A 19,386-nucleotide genomic window follows, 5' to 3' on the forward strand; every position below is an offset into this window, starting at 1 on the left:
AATGGAAGAGAGGCTCTTGAGGATTATATGGTGCAGAAGCAAATTCAAAATGCATAAGTGTGACCCATTTCCCCCCAGCAGCTATGGAAACTGTGCAAGCAGGTTAGCAACAGAGAAAAATTCTGTCCCAAAGTCGATTCCCAGCCTTCATATCTTTTCACAATCTCAAACTGCCACTGAGCATCTAGCCATGACACATTGTACAACATATGCTTTCACATTGTAACATTATAACAGCCCCTACCTAGGGGATTTATATGTTGTTAAACTACTCAATCCAGTTTTGAACGCAAGGCATTAAAAAAAATGTATGTTCCAAGAGAATGGCAGCCTATGTATTTTACATTTCCCAGGAACACCAGATTCACAGTGTTCTTCTTGGTCTGGGAGGCTTAGGGATGGGCGGGCAGAGGGATTGTCTTTGTAGACTGTCCTGTCCTCCATTTGGCTTCCTTCTCCCCTCCCAGAAACCTACACCACCTTGCCTCCGGCAGCAGTCTTATGAGGAGAAGGAAGAGAAGCTTCCGTTGAGGCAGAAATTCATCCACTCTGAGATGTCGGAGGCTGTTGAGCGTGCCAGGAAGAGGCGAGAGGAGGAGGAGCGTCGAGCACGGGAGGAGCGCCTGGCAGCTTGTGCTGCCAAATTGAAAGAACTGGACCAAAAATGCAAAATGGCACAGAAAGGAGGAGACAACCACAAACAGACAGAACACGAAGAACCCAGACCCTCTGCCACAGAGAAGAATGGTGCGCCTGAGAATAGCCACATGATCCGTAGAGGTAGGAAACGTTACCAGTTGTGTCTCTTTTGCCAGAGGCCCAACAGTTTGAAAGTGATGCAGCTTTCTGGAACAGGAACTGGAAACCTTTGACCATGTAGAGGTTTTGGACTTTTAATTCTGAAAAGGCTTAGCTAGTGTCGCCAGTAGTTACAGGATTGTGGGAGTAGTAGTCTGAAACATCTGGAGATCCAGGAGACTCCCCAGACATGCTTTCTTACAACAGAGCAAGGAACTGTTTGAGGAACTTTACATTCAGTTTACACCCAGCTCTTCATATTGAGTTTGTAATGCCTCCTATGGGATACAGTTTCTACTCTTTAAAGTTCATGAATGGGGTTTGAGAATAGATTGAACTCGACAATTTATTTCACAACCTGTTGTTGGGCCGATTGGTTTGGAAGCCCAGGGTTCCACCCCAAACAAGCAGTTAAAGCCATTATAAACAGATCTCTTGGAAAAACCTACCATGACAGCATTTGAGTATTAAAAGTTATACAAACTCCCCAGTTCTGTTCTTTATTTGTGCATATAATGATAAATCACAAATGCTTGTGTACTGAAGGTTGGCTGTTTCAGGAGGAGGTTGGGAGACGAGTACTTTTGAATATTTCATCCAAAGAACACTGACAATAGGGAGTGGGGATGAGGGCTGGGGGGGGCAGTCAGTGGAGTCAGGTGGCCTAGGGGGTGGTTAGTGGGGTCCAGACCATGGTATGCACAATTCCTAAACCTGGTCAAAGGATTTAAGATTTTGTTTATTTGCTGTCACTTTATAGGAAACCCTGAATTTCATACCCAGGAATCTTCTTCCAGTTATGGGGAAGAGGAGCCCCCAACTCTGTTGTCCACCCATCGAAGTAGCAGCGAGGAGGACCTCAGAGAGCCTGCCTCATCAGCCCAAGATTTGAATAAGAACCCAAAATTACTTCCCCCTCGTTTCCAGCGGCAACAGCAGCAGGTGAGAATCTGCTCAGATTGATGTCTTTGTTCAACTATCCTGTTTGACTATGGCCTTCCTCCCCTTGCTGCATTCCTCAAGTAATGAGCTGATAAGAGGAGAGCTGGCCAGTATATCTTGAGGTGATATTTTAGCTCCCTTCTTTTCCTCTCCCAGTGCCCTCTGCAAATCCTTGAGCACATAAATAGATAATTTAAATAGATTAGAAAGCTGTGCCAAAGCTAACAAAACGAATTTCAGTACATAGAAATGCAAGGTACTGCACATGGGGCAAAAAACCCTAAATGCATAGGATGGGGACACCTGGCTTAACAACACTACATGTAAAAGAGATCTAGAAGTTCAAGAAATTGAACATGAGTGAACAGTGTGATGTGGCAGCTAAAAAGGCCAATGTGATTGTAAACTGCATTAATAGAAGTATAGTGTCTAGATCAAGGGGAGTAATAGTGCCACTCTGTTCTGCTTTGGTCAGGCTTCACATGGAATACTGTGTCTAGTTCTGGGTGCTATAGTTAAAAAAAGGATGCTGACAAGCTGGAGCATGTCTGTCCAGAGGAGAGTGATCAAAATGGTGAAGGGTCTGGAAGCCATACCCTACCAGCAGAGACTTAGGGGGATAGGTATATTTAGCCTGAAGAAGAGAAGGTTTAAGAGGTGATATGATAGCATTGTTTTAAGTATTTAAAGAGGTGTCATATTGAGGATGGAGCAAGCTTGTTTTCTGCTTCTCCAGAGAATAGGACCCGGAACAATGGATGCAAGCTACAGGAACCTAAACATTAGAAGGAACATCCTGGCAGTGAGAGCTGTTTTAACAGTGGAACACACTCCCTCGGAGTGTGACAGAGTCTCCTTCTTTGGAGGTTTTTAAACAGAGGCTTGATGGCCATCTGTCGGGGATGCTTTGATTGAGAGTTCCTGCATGGCAGGGTTTGGACTAGATGGCCCTTGTGGTTTCTTCCAACTCTATGATTCTATGATCAAGTTTGCCAGCAATGACTTTTGATGTCACTTTAGCCTTTTCCTCTTTCTCTCTCTTTTTCTTCAGGAGCAGCTGTATAAGATGCAGGGCTGGCAACATTCTCAGGTGTACCCCACTTCCTCCCACCCTCAACGGACCTTCTACCCACCACACCCACAGATGCTGGGCTTTGACCCCCGATGGATGATGATGCCCTCTTACATGGACCCTCGCATGACCCAAGGACGCCCCACTGTGGATTTTTATCCCTCAGCACTTCATCCACCAAGTAAAGGTTTCCATTTCTCTTAAAATTAATTTATCGTCCATTGGACTATGGGGAACGCTGACATAGTTTAGAAGTCATTTGTGTTTCAGAGGAATCACCTGTACGTAAAAGTGCTTCTTTAAGTGCTTACATTTCAACAAACCATGGCTTGTCCTAAACATAGTTCAGAGGTATCGTCCTCAATCAAGGAAAGACCAAATCAGACATGAATAATTTATTATATTTAAATTAGGTATTAAAAATCTGGCCATCGTGTGTCTTTGCTTGTGAGACGATTGGTTCATGCAGACACAGTGGACAGTGAAGGTGTTAAAAGTATGAATTTCCAGCTTGCTCAAAGTGATGCCTTGTAACTGGTTTTCTTTCTTCTCCACTGACAAGAGAGTTTTGGCTGATGCCCTGGGGACTCCTCATTGTCTTCCCTCAATTTCAGAGGCCTGCAGTAGCACAGAGTGATGTAACAAAAGTAGAGATCACATTTAACTAGTTCAGTAATCAAAAGCAAAGATAATTAAATCTGAATTGTAGGTGTCACTTAGGGTTTGGGACTGAGGGTAGTTAGAGTCCTCACTGCAGTTTGATCTGTCCTGGATGTAAAAGACTTTTTCTTGTGATGGCACATTCACTGCTCAGAGGAGGTTAGGTTGACACCCCCCACCTCTTTCTGCCAGCAGGCAAAAACCTTGTTTGCCTGTCTTTGAAATTAAGTAGTAATTTCAGACACTCTTTTAATTGAGGGCCTAATTTTGATGATGATAATGATGATATTTTAGTTGCCTTTTTACTTTTTAAAATAATGGCTGCCATCTTGTTGGACATTTACAACATAGTAATCTAGTTTATGATTGCTCAGTTTAGAATTACAGCATTGTGCAATGGTTGTGTTTCCAAGAAGGGAGTGTTGTTGTAGTTGTGCTAGTGGCACCCCGGCACAAGTGGAGTGAACGGATCAACTATTGTGCAGTGGTGGTAGTGCATAGCAGTTTGGCACTTTGTGGAGCTGTATGTTCTTTCTTAGTGACAGTGCATGGAGAGGTTGGGAAGTACACTCCAGTAGAGCCACAGATCACTGATAATCCAGAATAGAAGACAGTGGGTGCCCAGTTGAGAGGGATGGGGCCTTTATTGCACAGTGTCTTGCTTGTTTCCATTTGGCAATGATGGCAATATGCTATCATTGCCATTTTCTAACATGGGAGCATATTATGTCTATAATGTTGTTCTATTGTAAATTACACATCAGACCCCATGGTGGAAGATCTCAGCTAACTTTTAAAATACAGTTGTCTATTTAATTGTCTTGGGTCCTATACAGAAAGAAGTGGAAGATATAAAATAAATAAATAAATAGCCCATGATGTCAAGGTTGCTTTTCAAAAATGTATTTCAACAAGCTGCGGTTTGTGGTTACTGTTGTTTAGGAGCTGACCATGATTCAAGGGATCATACTTATTTTTCTCTTTATTTTTCTCTTCCTGTTCTGAATAGGAATTATGAAGCCTGGAATCCAGCATGACTCCATGAACAGGATTGGCTGCTCCTCAGAGAAGCAGGGCTGCCAGCCCTTGGTGCAGCAGGAAAGGGAAAGCATTTCTGGGGATCTAGCCCCAGTGTGGGGCCAGGATAGCTATGCCCCCCTGCAAAGCAAAAGATGCCCTGTGCTGCGCCAAAAACAAACAGAGGGGATATCCATGCAGGGGTTGCATACAAGGTGAGAACAAATCCTCCCTGGAATGCACATGGTTGAAAAATGAGTTAAAGTTGGAATAGCTTGGGACACAGAGAAAGGACACCTTCTGGTTGAGTGGGAAGCTCTTCATGTTCTCTGTCTGCTCACAGAGAAGGACAGAGTATCTGTTCAATCACAATGGGGTCAGGTTAAGTCCTAGGCTTCTCAGTCATTCAGCTTACCATATATACTTGACTATAAGTCGATCTCATGTATAAGTTGAGAGCAGGTTTTGGGACCAAAATTATAGATTTTGCCATGACCCATGGATAAGTTGATTTATTAATTAGTGCAGTATTAAGATCATATTAGAAACAAGAGGAGGGTGGAGGTAATTTCAAGGACAACAAGCATATAAAACCACAGCATTTAGGTGCCAGAAAATTAGAAGGCTTGGTATTTCGGTAGTTCTTCAGTGTGTTGAATTCCAAATGATCTGATCTTTCCAGTTAATCTCTTAAAATCTGTTTCTCCAGATTGTCTCTGTATTCAAAATCCTCACACTCTCCTATGTACCAGTCTTTTGTTGAGCTAATTGCATTTGAGAACTGTTTTTTATTTTGTTTTTATGGGTGAAATTAAGAGCCACACACACGCACACAGTTGTTATTGGGTAGAGATAAAAGTAGTAATTACTTCATGGTGATAGTAATTCAGAGCTAAGTTGAGGTGGTGGCAGTTGATGGCCTTGTTTGAATGTTCACTGGGAGGCTAAGCATGAAAATTTTAGGAGAATGTTTTTGCAAAATTAAAGAACAAATCAACCAAAACTATTAAGTATTCACCAAAAAGATAAAATGAGAAAGAACAAGTTTCAGGAAAGCATATGCTTAATTATTCTACTCAACTTGCATTTCACCCCAGCCTGTGCTCTTTGGTCTTCTATGGAACTAAATGATAAAAGAGAAAATATAGTAAAGTCAAGACTATATAATAAGGAATAAAACAGATAACAAAGGGCAGAAGAAATGCACATTGCCCTGGCGGGGTGTGCAAGGTTGAATTACTGTGAGTGATAGGGACCCTTATGCAGTGTGTTGTTGTTCTTTTATTATTTCTAGTATTCATTATTCATTTCTTTTTATCTATTTATATATTGTATTTTTTTTATCCTTTGGCTTTGAAGAAGGCCTCAGAGCACATGGGTAGCAGAATTAAATACATGCTTTTCTGGCATTCTGACACTTGTTCTCCTTCTAATTAAGAAAAGTGATTGCAGGAGCAACCTCTGGTTATCAGTTTTCCAAAACCTTCAGCAGCTTCACTAACTTCCTTTTTTGGTGGTGGTGGGTGCTTTCTTTCCAGGAATGACATCTCTTACCCAGCGCAGTCCAGCATCAATGCCCAGCGGGATCTCTTTGTAGAGCCGGAGGACTATTTGAATACCTTCGACAAAAGGCCCCAAGCCAGTTTTGACAACTGCCTGGCCACCTCCCAAAGGGTAAACCAAGATCATATCTTCCAGCCCCAACAGTGTGATCCTGACACTTTGGAGACTTGTCACTTCAGCCTGAGGCGTTCCCCAGTGGAGCCTGGTTTGGTCCAAGCCAGTAAGAAGCCAGACTACAATGGCTGGGATGTAAGCCAGTATCAGAAGCTGTCGGAGGCAGCACCGGCTAAAGAAGAAGTGGCTTCTCGGGATGAGCAGCTGTTCAGTGCTGAGACATGGAAGAAAGAAGAACCTGCAGATAAGCTGGCTGCTGTTGCTGAGCCAGCATGGCCTCCTGAGACACGAAACACTAGCAGCCATCCAGAGCAGACAGGTAGGGCCCGCCGATCAGGCCCCATTAAGAAGCCAGTGCTGAAGGCGCTAAAAGTGGAGGAGAAGGAAAAGGAGATGGAGAAGGGGAAGTTGGAAGGGGAAGAGGCCACCCAGCCAGCGAAGGAAAAGGCTCCCTTGGTCCACAAAGCAGAAGATGACAGTGACGGTGACTCTGTGACTTTACTCTCCACCTCCAATTACCACTTGCTGGAGGAGAGGGTTTCTTCTCGGCCTGATGCTCGTGAATCTGAGAAACCCTGCGAAGAAGAGGAGGATGAGGAAGAAGAAGAACAGGAACAGGAGGATGAGGATGAGAAGAGTGGGCGGGCCTGGGAGGGGAAAACTCAGTCAAGGGCATCCAGTGACCTGCCCCCCACCAAAAGAAATAACTGGATCTTTATAGATGAGGAGCAGGCCTTTGGTGGAAGGGGCCGGGGCCGGGGCCGCAATTTCAGAGAATTCACCTTCCGAGGCAGGGGCAACACTGTGGGCTCTGGAGGCAGTACAAGCAATGGCAGCCGGGGTGCTTACAGTACCACTTCTGCCATCATTAGCAGCAGCAGTGGCATGCAGAGAAGCAGCCAGGGCCGGGCCTTGAAGGAGATCAATCAGTTAGAGGAGTTTCCTCGTGGGAAGCCCAGACGCCGGATTGCCAGTGAGACCCACAGTGAAGGCTCTGAGTATGAGGAGCTGCCCAAGCGTCGCCGTCAGAGGGGCTCTGAGAATAGCAATGAGGATTCCGTCCCTGAAAAGGAAGAGGCTGAGCTCAAGAAGGGGGACTTCCATGACTCCTGGAGGTCCAATAAGATCTATTCAGATGACCATGGTGGCTTGGACCCCAAGACAAGGACTCCGCGAACATTTGGGCGATCGCTGCCTCCACGGCTGAGCAACTCTAGCTATGGGCGAAGGGGCTTCATTGCCAAGGAAGCCTCCCAGTGGCAGGGAAGAAATGTAGGGAACAGCTGGCAGGAGTATGGCCACAGCACTGCTCCAGATATCTTTGAGACCCGGCGAGGCCAGTCTGAGAGGGACTATGGCCAGGACTTGTACAAGCAGACAGAATCCTACAGCCGGCGGCCCTTTGAGGAGGACCCCCTCGACAAGCGGCACTATTTCCTGGAGGATAATGGGGGTGACCCTGAAAACTCTGAGAACCGACCTTTTCGTCGACGGCGTCCCCCCCGCCAGGACAAGCCCCCTCGGTTCAGACGCTTGAGGCAGGAGCGCGAGTCTGTGGGGCAGTGGAACCCTGAAGAGGGTGGAACCGGCCTTTTTAGTAGCCAGTGGTCTGGGAGAGGCAAGTTATCTGCAGTAGATGGGAACAGCTCCTCTGCACGGCGCTCTCCAGAGCTCTCCTATCAGAACTCTTCTGATCACGCCAATGAGGAGTGGGAGACAGCTTCCGAGAGCAGTGACTTCAGCGAACGCCGGGAGAGACGTGGTGGTGGGAACTCAGAGAATGAGACCATGCTGGACAACAGCATCTCATGCAGTGGCAGTGAGAAGAGGGAACTGGCCAAGCGAAGCTTTTCCAGCCAACGGCCTGTGGCAGATCGCCAGAGTCGGAAGAATGAGCCAGTGGGATTAGGAGAGAAAGCAGTGAGAGCTGGTGGGAGTGGAGGGACATCCCATTATGAAAGCCAGCAGAATGTGGTCCCACAAGGGAAAGGCAAAAGGTAAAAAATTTGATTCTCTCATTGTGTACGTTTTCTCTCTTTCCCCAGACCATGTGCATTCAACTAAGGCAAGCTTCCCTTACTTGATGCTGCCTGAATGTTTTGGACTGTAGCTACCATTCACCCCCATGATCATGATTTGATGATCAAGAATTATGGGAATTATGATACTAAATATCGAGGAAATATCTGGGGCCCTTTCATGCTCCAAAATTACAGCCCTTAGCACTTGAACTACTGAACCTCCATCCTGTGGATTCCTGCGTTTTGCAGTTTAAGGAATGGTATTAGAATTCTCTGCCCCAAACTGCAAACCTCAGTATTCCTTAAGATCATGGCAGTTCCATTGGAATCAGAATACGGTAATTGTGTTTTGTGAAAGGGGTGCTGTTCAGAAAAGGTGGGCCAAAGAGATAGGACATTATGTTCATTAAATAATAAAAACAACTTGCTGTATATATGGCAAATTAATGTTTCAGAATGTTTTTCTTGGAGATTGTTCTGTTCCTTTGGCCATCTACTGAAAGAAGATCCCTTTCATTATACAAGACCAGGAATGGAGTGTCACGTTAGTCCTCTGCTATTCACTTTCCAAACTTGGATGTACTGTCATGCTTTATCATCACTCATATTATAAGACTTGGCTGGTAAGATAGAAATGGGTTTGAAATATGGGCCCAACAAGAAACAAGAGGGTGGTGGGATCTGCATGTTGGAGAAGTCACTTTTAAGTAGAACAAATATGATACTCTGAAGCCATCTATAACTGAGCACAAATAGGATGAAATTGGAAAAATAGGAGAAGAGGGCAATGATCAAGGGGCTAGAGCAGCTACCCTGTGAAGGGAAATATACAGTGTTTTGGGATCTTCAGCCAAAGGGAAAAAAAGGCCAGATGAAGGGACATGGTAAAAGTGTATAAAATTATTGATGGTGTGGGTGATGCAAATGAACATGGCAGCATCTTTCCATGAAAGTAGTAGATTTCTGAGTGGCTTGGCAGTAGATCAACATTTCTGGTAATATTAGAGAAATTATATTTATTGCAATGTTGGAATGCAACAGATTGACCCACTAAAGCTGGATGGAGGGAGCCTCAGGATAGAGAAAAGGAAAGATTTCTTCATACAGTACCTGTATGGAATTTAATACTACAAAATGTATATTTACTTATTTGTTTTACATCCCACTTTGTCCCATGTGGGATCTGAAGGAGACATAATGATGGTCTGCCAAGATGGATAGCAATGAAAGGGGACTGGTTGACTATAAGTCTCGGCTCTCTTATCAAAGGCACTGCGCTTCTATGGACCAGTTGCTGGCAGACACACAGGAGGACACAATTGCCCTCATGTGCTGCTAGCAGATTTCCTGTGGGATCTGGTTGGCCACTACAAGAAAGGGATGCTGGTTCAGAGAGGCCATGAATATCTTCCAACATGTGCCCTTCCATACACAACCACTTCTCCCCAAATGTTTTATTGTTGGAACATTTGGAATTACACATCCTTGCTGATCTAGCACAAAGCATTTAGAAACGTACCAGTAGACCCCAGTTTTTACTCACCCATCCCCACCTTTAAATATTCCTTGCTTAAGTAAACCCTATTGAAATTTGTGGTGTCATGGGTCAATAAGGAGTTTGAAAGCATATACACAAACACACACTTCTTTATGACAAATATTGAATTCCTGGAAACCTTAAGATTTTTTCTAGGGTGCTGTGATTCATAGCTTGTCCTCTTGATCATAATGTGACGCTGGCCTATCTCACCCCAGAGAAGAGAAGAATACATAGATTTATCTGAAGCCACTGCTCTTCTTTTTTTATGCTTAGATCTCCTGAGGAAGGTGGGATCCTAGATACCAGCAGATCTGGGAGCAGCCACTTAATGTACGGCTCTCACGCTAACTTGAACAGCATCGAGGGACTGGGGAAGAAGCAGGAGAGGGAGCCAAAATCTGCAGCTCAACAAGGAGTTGAGAAGGGAGAGACTGCATCTCAGTTTGAGCTTGGCTATGGAAGTGAGTTCCCTTGGGATTGGATTTTTGGTGTGTTGGAATTGCTATGAAGAGGGACTGGTGGTTGCTTTTATCAGAAATGAGCATATGATTTGAGAGAAACTGTTATAACTTCAGGAAGCTCAGACTTACAGTGATGGTTGGTGTGCTTGAAATGTAACTATCTTGGTATAATACGGAAGTAAACAATAACTGGCATGAGGCTCCCAGGAACCATCCCACCAACAATTAGCATCAAACCAGGAAAACTATGCTTAAATTCAGCATTTCATTTTTTTAATAGAATGTTCTTATTTAGACAGAAATTCAGCAAAAAGATTATTTTAAAAAGCTTTTCTTTCTAGGTTGCTGCAAAAATTCAACAGTGTAGCGCTGCAGCTTGCAGTGATCTCTGAAGAGCAAAATTAACCCCTGAACTGAAGTTGCCTACCCCCTTGCCTTAACAGGTTATGAGTTGCTAAACATAGAATCTTATTTTATGACAAAAGAAAGCCAAAAGCCAGACAGAGAGAGAAGCAGCTGTCTATTCACCTCTTTGCATGCTGTTGTAGCACTTCTATTCTCCTTCTAAAAGGAGATGGTTGTAAAACCATGTCTTTCATCAAATAGATTTTCCCAGAGCAACAAAAGACACACTTTTGTGACCATCTCCCTCAAGAAGAGAACAAAAGTGCTTTGATGGCATGTGGAGAGGCAAGGAGAAAGATGTCTTTATCCTGCGGCCTCTCAGATTTCTTTTCACATTCAATAAGTTTCTGAATCTGGTGCTCTCACACGTTTCACATTCTTACTATGTGTGTCTTTTTCATTTAAAAAAAAATCTCTGCCATTATCTCTCTCTTCTTTTTAAGAAGGTCTTTCAGCTTGCTTTGTTTTAATAAGCTGTCCTCAATTGGCCATTTTCCCCCTTCTTGAGGGAAAACTGTCAAAAACTGTCAGTTAGATAGGATAGAAAGCAAGTGACAAACTCTCTTCCTGTTATTCAGACAGCATCATTGAAAGCCAGCTTACAGGCCCCATGGAGGAGAATGAAGGAGAGGTCCCGATGCCCAGCGAAGGCTTCATTGAGGTCCTGACAAAGAAGCAGAGGCGGTTGCTGGAGGAGGAGCGTAGGAAGAAGGAACAAGCTGCCCAGGTGCGGAGAGACCCAACAAAACCAGGAGGCCTTTCCTATTTTGAAGCCACCCTTCGTTATGAATTGGGGGGTAGGGAGGTTGTCTTTTTCTTTCGTTTCAGGGGCAGCAATTTTACTTTATTTGCTGCTTTTTCTTGCTCTGGCATATGGTGGATCTGGGACTATAGGGAAGAGAGGATGCATGATGCCAGGGATGAGTGTATGAGCCCAGAACCAGACATGAACAGGATCTATCTACTCCCCCCCTCTCTTTCTCTCACAGCCTTTTTCTTTCTCCTCCCAGATTTATCCTCTCTTGCTATTTCTGTCTGTCACTCTTTTTTCTTTGTCTTCTTGCCATCCTCTTCCCTCTACCATAGTCTCTCTCTTTATCATTTCTCCCTGTCATCTCTTTTCTTTCTCTATATGTCACCTATTTTTCTTTTTCATTTGCTGACTCTTTCTGTGGGTCAATGAGAAGAGGAATCCACACAAAGTAGGTTTCACCCTATCACCACTCAGAACTGGCAGGGAAGACAGCTGACAGAGTCAAATGACTCTCAGATAGCAGCCATTTTGCCTGATCAGTTCTTTCCTTGCTTGCGCCCATGGCCGAGTTCTGATGTGTTTCTGTCTGCCACTCTTGTTCCTTCCCCCCGCCCCCAAAACTCTCACATTTGTTGAAGTCCCTTGAGGGCTTATCTTCATCACTCCCAGGAACTGACCATGCTAGTCATAGGGACAAAGCATCTGGTGTTTCCAGACAAAATTGCATTTAGCCATACTTGCAACAAGCACAAATAATTATGCCAGATAAGGAGCTGTTACCCCCTTATCCTTTTATGTTCCACAGGTCCCACCCAAAGGTCGCACCCTTCAGTCTCGTATCCCACCTCGCTTTGCCAAGAAACAGAGCAACGTGTGCCTTGAGCAAGGAGACATTACAGTGTCCGGAAACAGCCTGGGCACGGAGATTTGGGAGACCAATAGTCCAGGTGAGTTGGATTTAGGCTTGGCATCTTAGAGCAACTCCCATGGCCTGAACATCTTGTAAGTCCCAACACTGTTGCTTGTTCTCCTTTATGTCTTCTCCTGACCCTCCCCCCCAAGAGCATTTGCCCAGAGCACTATTAAGTAGTTGGTTCTCCTGCAAAGGGCATCTTGGAATGGGTTCATCCTCCCATTCTCTTCAGTAGCCAGGCTCTTCAACCAATCAATTTGAAGCTGTGATCCTCCTTGCAGAGAAAAGGTGAACTCTCTTTATGTGCTCAGTTTAGTTCCTGCCTTTTCACCGTTGGGAGATCTGGAAGAGAGTGATGCATTTCCATGGCTGTTTTCATATCTTTCTATTCCATTTCTTCAGCCTTCTCCTCTCTTAAAAAAATAGGCTCTTTCTTATTCTTTCCCCCACTGCTGCCTTTCACCTTCTTCCACCTCCTCCTCCTGCCTATGCCCTCCTTCAAGCCATTCCTGACACATGGAGGAGGAGGATTCTAGCCTGGGCCTGTTAGGCTACTCCCATACCTTGGCCCATCACAAGACTTGAAGCTATAGTTGCTGAGGCTGCCTCAGTGCAGTTCTCTTAGCACCTGGCTGCTGCTCCCACACTTGCTGTGTTGGAAGTTGCTCTGAGCAGCTCCACAGCAGATCATGTGTTGCAGTTGCTCTGAGCAGCTCCACAGCAGATCATGTCATGGGAGAGCTGACTCTAACAGCAAGAGCTGGCTACAACAGTCTGAAATTTCTGTCTCTGAACCATCCCTGTTTGAATGAAATCATTTCTTTATTGTGTAAAAGAAAGGGGCTTGTATTTACTTCCCAGCCTTCATGTTAGGGAAAGCCAATGGGAATGACACTCTTCTCCAGATATTGATGGACTGCAATTTGCTGCTGTACTAGCTGGGGCTGTGGTGTCTGGGAGGCCAACATATGAAATATGGTTGAAAATCCTCACTTCTGCTGTAGTACAGTGTGAGAAACAATCCCAGGGCCCATTATCTGTTCTCTCTGTGACATCTCAACCTCATCTTTCTGCTCTTTCCAACAGCCCTCTCCATTCAGTCGCCTGCCACTGATTCTTGGAGCAAAGCTAGCAGCGCCTTCAATAGCACTGAATCCAGCTCTACCGAGGTAAGCAACACTTCATTAGTAATTCTGTGGATACAAAACAGGAGGCATTTCTGTTAATATTCTCAGCCGTTTCCGATTCTAGCCTTTCAGGCTGTTCTCTGAGAAACACTTCTGTTAGTGGGAAGAGGAGACACATGTCTCTGAAAGCTGTCTGGCTCGTCTTGCTGGGGTAGAGTGTTTTTTGTTTTCTTATAATACTATAGTTCTTCATTTCCTTTATAGTAATTACTCTTTTTTAAAAAAAATTCTTGAATCCTTTTGCAATCATTTACTTATTTCAAACTTTTCCTACTTGTTAATATCTTTTTAAATCATTTGGGCAAGTGTCATAGGACTGTCAACCTCTTTTCTGGTTGGACAAATGTTTCAGGGTTGCAGTTCTTTCTTTTTTTAGTTCTTTTTAGTTTTTGCTTGAGTGTTTAAGTTTCTTTTAGTTAAAAATATATAACAATGCATTTAGTACTTTGTCACTGAATTTTGGGGTGTCATTTTTTGTAAAAAGAATGAATAAATTCTAGACAGTGGCACTTGAGGGAGTCATAGAATCATAAAGCTGGAAGGGATCACAAGGATCACCTAGTCAATCCTTTGCCATACAAGAATACATTTCTATGAGATGTCTGTTGATCCTCTGCTTAAAGACTTCCAAAGAAGGAGAGTCTACCACCTGTGAAGGCTGTCCACTATCATTTTTTTAAATTCCAGTGTGTAAGCTTGGTTTCTGAGGAGACTTGATGCTGTCTGGCATAGTGATCCACATGAAGTGATTTGTGATTGTGCCCTAAATCAAAGCAAAGTCCCCTAGTTTATTAAAAACAAACATAACTATAAAACTTTTACCTGCTATTTTGTAGTAGGGTTTTCCTCCACTGTACAATGTTTGGAATAACAAGCCTGCCTCACTCACTCACTGAGTTAAAACTAATGCCAGGGATTTGTAAATCATCCCAAAGCCAGAAGGACTGGAACAGCGCAGCCTTTCAAGGCAAAAATGCCCCCCCCCGCCTCTGAGAGGAGGCATGGGTTGTCCACATCTGTCCTCCCAGAGTGAGCCTTTTCCCTCCAGCCCTCACTTTTTTCTCTCCTCAAACTTCATACAGCAGGGCTTTAAAGGCAGCCAGGGGGACAGCGGCATTGATTTGAGCGCAGAGTCACGAGAGTCGTCTGCCACTTCTTCCCAGCGCAGCTCTCCCTACGGTACCCTGAAGCCTGAAGAGATGAGTGGAAGCAGCCTTGTGGACCCCAAGTCTGATTGCCAGAAGGAAGTGTCTCTTAAGCAGCCAGATAAAATGGTAACATCTCTGTAGTTGCTAGTGACAGAGATCTGTGTTCTGGAAACTGACAATGAAATGTGTTTTGGAACCTAGGTTAGGTCAGACGGGAGCAGTTCAAGTCCATTCCAGCTCCCTTTGTTGTCCAAGTGCTGCCACAGACTTGGTGGGCCTGAGACCACTGAATCTTCTTGATTGACTTCTCATACAAGATTGTCTTTAAGATTAAGTGGAAGCTGCTTAGTTTAACTTCTAAAGCTCTACATGATCTAGCTCCCCTCTCCATCTCTCAGCCTTTCATTTTATGAGCCTAGTTGATCTGCTTTCCAGAAACTCTAGACTTCTTGCTAAACCAAGGGTTTCCTGTTCCTTGGCTTGGCTTTGTGCTTTTTCACCTGCTGCTCCAAACTCCTCAAGTTGCCTCCCTGGAAATTTGCAGGCTGCTCCTTCCTAACTTGTTTTTAAATCTCAGTTTAAAGCTTTCTTGTTTTCCAAAGCTTTTGGAATTTTAATTCAATATTGTTTTATAGTCTCATATATATAATATGTGTGTGTATGTGTATGTGCTAGCACAGATGTGTTTGCACATATTTAGATTGTATGCCTTTGGTAAGTCTGGCTGTTTTTAATTCTTTAATTTTTAAAGTGCCATGTATGCCGATGGTGCCATATAAATAAATAAATAATCACTGTTAAATCAGGCAAGATGAGATGGTTGTCCACTTATTACTATTCCTGCCCTCTGCGGACATTTCCCTTATTTTCTGTTGCTGTTTTTAACTGAATCCAGGCTTCAGTAGTTAAAATTCAGAAAACCTTTATTAAGAAACTAGATTCATTACACTGATGATGTTCATTATCAGAACTGACCAGTAAATGCTAAAATTGCCTAATTAAATTGCACACAATTTCAAACTCCAGGCACGTTTAATTCTTATTCATTATAATTAATAAACACGTTTCTCCCTCTCATTCCCATACTGTCCCTTCCATGTTGTTGCCACCTGATTCCTTTCACTGAAACAGGATTGACTCATGCTTGCTTCTTTCCTGGTATAATCTGTGCATCTGTGACTGAAATCAACATGTCTTAGTAGTTGCTTTTTCTGCTATATAACCCATCAAACCAACTACTGTGCAACTACTGGTCTGAGGAGTAGGTGCCCATGGCCTCCTTAAAAAGAAATTAAAAAAATAACAACAGACCATTGTGTGTCCGTTTTGTTTGGTGTGTGTTTTGTCTCAACTTCTCTGTTTTCTTGTTTAGGATTCAGAGCAAGGCCTGAGCCAGAGCAAGGACCACAAGCCTGGGCCAATTGGCAATGAACGTTCCTTGAAAAACCGGAAGGGCTCTGAGGGAGCAGAACGCCACGAAGGCAGCATCCCTCCAGGAAATGGGGTGGAGATACACGTTGACTCGGTCCTTCCTGTGCCACCTATTGAATTTGGAGTAAATCCTAAAGTGAGGAGTTTTCTTGGCTTCTCTCTATACCTCCACTGTCCTGTTCTCCCCTTCTCTCTTTTTCCTGAGGTTTTGGGGTTATGGGGAAAGCCATTGTTGGGGGAAGAGGGGTCAGCCTTTTGCTTCTAGACTTCACTGCTGACACAGAACTCTGGTTTCATTTGAAAGCAAGTCAGGTGAAGGGAACTCAGAGGCTTTCTCAGAGAGGGGAAGAGGTTGTGCATCCTGCATATGGGCCTGTTTCTTCCTGCTCCTCCATAAGGTGTTTCTATGTTTATGGACATTCCTTCTTTGTTACTGCATTTTTAAAAAAATGGGTTTTTTTAGAATATTAAAAAATTGTAGTTTTATTGCTGAGAGTAAAAGCAACAACAAAATGACCAATTGAAAAGTAATACTGAGTATAATATATTCTCTCAGTATAATATATTATATACTTAGAAATACTGAGTATGCTATATTACTGCTTCCATGGTAGAAATATGGAAGTGTCAGCATGATGTAGTGGTTTGAGGATTGGACTACAACTCTGGAGACCAGGATTTGAATCTCCACTCACTGTGGAAACTCGCTGGGTGACCTTGGGCCAGTCTCACTCGCTCAGCTTCAGAGGAGGGCAAAGAAAAACCTCTCACCCACCCTGAATAAATCTTGCAAAGAAAACCCCATGATAATTGCATGTCCCACTTGGAAGAGGACAGGGGAGGGTTAGGCAGAGTGATTTCTTAGTAATGGTTACAGAAACCCTGCATCCTATCTAGACTGCCACAGAGACATGTCTGGGTGCTGCAGGTACCCATGATTTGACAGCCACTGGGATAGCGGGTTAACAAAGGAATGGCCTTTTTGCAGGACTCGGATTTCAGTTTGCCTCCTGGCTCAGCCTCTGGTGCAGCAGCCAACCCTGTTACGAAATTACAGGATGCCTTGGCCAGCAATGTAAGTAAAAGATATCCCTCCCTAGTCTGCTTTGGAACTAAAGCTGTAAACGTCCCAGAAATCTTGAGCACCTGGGGGGAGGGATTTCCACATTTCCCCCAGAAAAAAATAGGATTTTAAAAGAAAAATGGGGGGAAATGCAATATTAACTCCTCTTCTACAGATTGAAAGTCTTGTTACTATAGAACAGGGGTTCCCAACCTTTTTGACTCACAGTGCCCTTATTTCTGTAGCTGAGCCCCTAAGAGGCCTACCCTATGTCCTACAAGTTAATGGTATTTAGGAGTATATATATATAAGAATATAAGCTTATTCTTTAATTTCATTCCATTTTTATTTGTTTCAGGGAAGTGCATGTGGAGCCCTACGGGCTCCTCGGAGCACAGGTTGGGAATCCCTGATATAGGAACATAAAATTCATTTTCTATGTCATAAATGTACTGTGCTAGATTCATTACAAGTACAACTTCTTTAGAGTAGAATTACAAACTGAATTTACAAATGTTTATTTTTTGCTACACATGGAGGTAGAAAGTCCTGAACATATGGAACACCTAAACTCTAAATGACCTCTTTACTTTTGCCAGGGAACCCACTCCAGTAAAAACAACAAAATATGAACATTAGTAAAACAGATTAAATAATTTCATTTCAACCAAATCTCCATTGTGTTGAGCAAAGTTAATGTTCTCATTTCCATAAAAAGATCAAAGAGCAAGAAACTGGGGAAGAAACCAGAGCAGGAAATGTAATGATCTGATACTACACATGTTCTTATATGAATGTCTTCTTTTAGAAATGATTTTGTGGCAATTAATATGAGTACACTTTATATTTTTCTAAAAGAAAATATTCCATAATTCCTCCCCCCCCCCCCAATTTGTCTGAAAATTAAGATGTTTTTGGGAGAGGGGAAGCGTTTCTCCCTCCTGATATGTTTTTGCCCAGGCCTTAACAGCTCTGTTTGGATATCAGTTGGTTGCATGGCCCCAAGACTGAAGACCCCTGCCCCTAGCAGCAGTGCTTCCCTACAACAAGGCAGTGTTCCATCTTGCTTAAAAGGAGGCAGTTGTGAGGCCTTTGTTAAAAAAGGCATCCCTGAATCCCATTATAATGAATAATGATTGGTCAGCGTCCAAAGTATTGGAACATGTGGTGGCTTCCCAACTCCAGGAATTTCTGGATGAAATGGATTATCTAGACCCATTTCAATCTGGTTTCAGATTGCTTGACCCACCAGCCATTGGCCTGTGGGGTCCCTCAGGGTTCTGTGCTGTCACCAATGCTTTTAACACATACATGAAACTGCTGGGAGAGGTTGTCCAGAGTTTTGGAGTGCGGTACCATCAATATGCGGATGACACCCAACTCTATTATTTCTTTCCACATGAATCCAAGGAGGCAGACCTCGTCCTATACCAGTGTCTGTCATCAATAATGATGAGGGTAAGCAAATTGAAACTTGGAAGAGAAGACAGAGGTGCTCTTGGTCAGTTGGAAGGCAGATCAGGGAATAGGGATACAGCCTGTGCTGGATGGCCTGCTGGGTGTTGTATTGTTTTAAACACTTTTATCTCTTTAACTTAATTTTATTATTTTAATGAACAATCTATTTTAATATTGCAATAATTTAATTCTAATTCAATGTGTCACTTTTATGTTTTTAATTGTATTTTCTTTTAGTATTGTGAGCCGCTCTGGGACCCAGTTTTTGGAAAAGAGCGGGATACAAATAAATATTATAACAACAATAACATCTGGACTCAGTTGTATATTGCTCAGAGGGGAAAGGAGAATCCAATGCTGCACAACACATCTTATAAGAACATGGATGTGAAAAGCATGAATCAGGAAGCTAGACATAGTAAAACAAGAAATGTAACATAAAAACATTGCAATAGTAGGGGTGAGTGAGCTAAAATGGACAGGAATGGGACAGTTTGAGTCAGATAAGTACACAGTGTTTTATTCAGGAAATAAAAGGATAAGAAGAAATGGCATAGTGAGAAAAGTTGTAGCAAAAGGAGTCAAAGGATTTAAGGCAATGTCTGCCTGATCTGTCAATAAAACATCAGGGAAGACCCTTCAGTGTAACCGTAATCCAACTTTATCCTCCAGTTACAGAGACAGAAGAAGAAACTGAAAAATTCTGTGCCAGAGTCCACGAAGAAATTGATCACACTCCAAAATCTGGTTAATCATAGGCGAGTGGAATACAAAAATAGGTAAAGGAGCAGAATCAAAGAATGTAGGAAAATTTGGCCTTGGATCCAGAAATGAAGAAG

General features: G+C 43.4%; 1 protein-coding gene across 6 annotated transcripts in view; it reads left to right on the plus strand.

Moving 5' to 3' along the window:
- Positions 1-19,386, plus strand: part of PRRC2B (proline rich coiled-coil 2B) — a 58,448-nt gene that overhangs the window by 22,258 nt on the left and 16,804 nt on the right. For 2 of the 6 annotated variants that reach the window (XR_006104967.1, XM_042478638.1), the window contains exons 12-23: positions 468-780; positions 1,559-1,740; positions 2,792-2,999; positions 4,482-4,704; positions 6,028-8,163; positions 10,001-10,188; positions 11,172-11,320; positions 12,153-12,294; positions 13,347-13,429; positions 14,530-14,721; positions 15,968-16,162; positions 17,015-17,101. Coding sequence is in view for 5 of the 6 variants with exons in the window: in XM_042478638.1 (XP_042334572.1) it covers positions 468-780; positions 1,559-1,740; positions 2,792-2,999; positions 4,482-4,704; positions 6,028-8,163; positions 10,001-10,188; positions 11,172-11,320; positions 12,153-12,294; positions 13,347-13,429; positions 14,530-14,721; positions 15,968-16,162; positions 17,015-17,101 (4,098 nt within the window). In the remaining variant the exon portion in view is untranslated. The remainder of the gene's footprint in view (positions 1-467; positions 781-1,558; positions 1,741-2,791; positions 3,000-4,481; positions 4,705-6,027; positions 8,164-10,000; positions 10,189-11,171; positions 11,321-12,152; positions 12,295-13,346; positions 13,430-14,529; positions 14,722-15,967; positions 16,163-17,014; positions 17,102-19,386) is intronic. The other 4 variants (XM_042478639.1, XM_042478640.1, XM_042478642.1 and 1 more) reach the window with 4 other exon arrangements.

This window comes from Sceloporus undulatus, chromosome 7, assembly GCF_019175285.1.
Source record: "Sceloporus undulatus isolate JIND9_A2432 ecotype Alabama chromosome 7, SceUnd_v1.1, whole genome shotgun sequence".
Classification (NCBI taxonomy): domain Eukaryota; kingdom Metazoa; phylum Chordata; class Lepidosauria; order Squamata; family Phrynosomatidae; genus Sceloporus; species Sceloporus undulatus.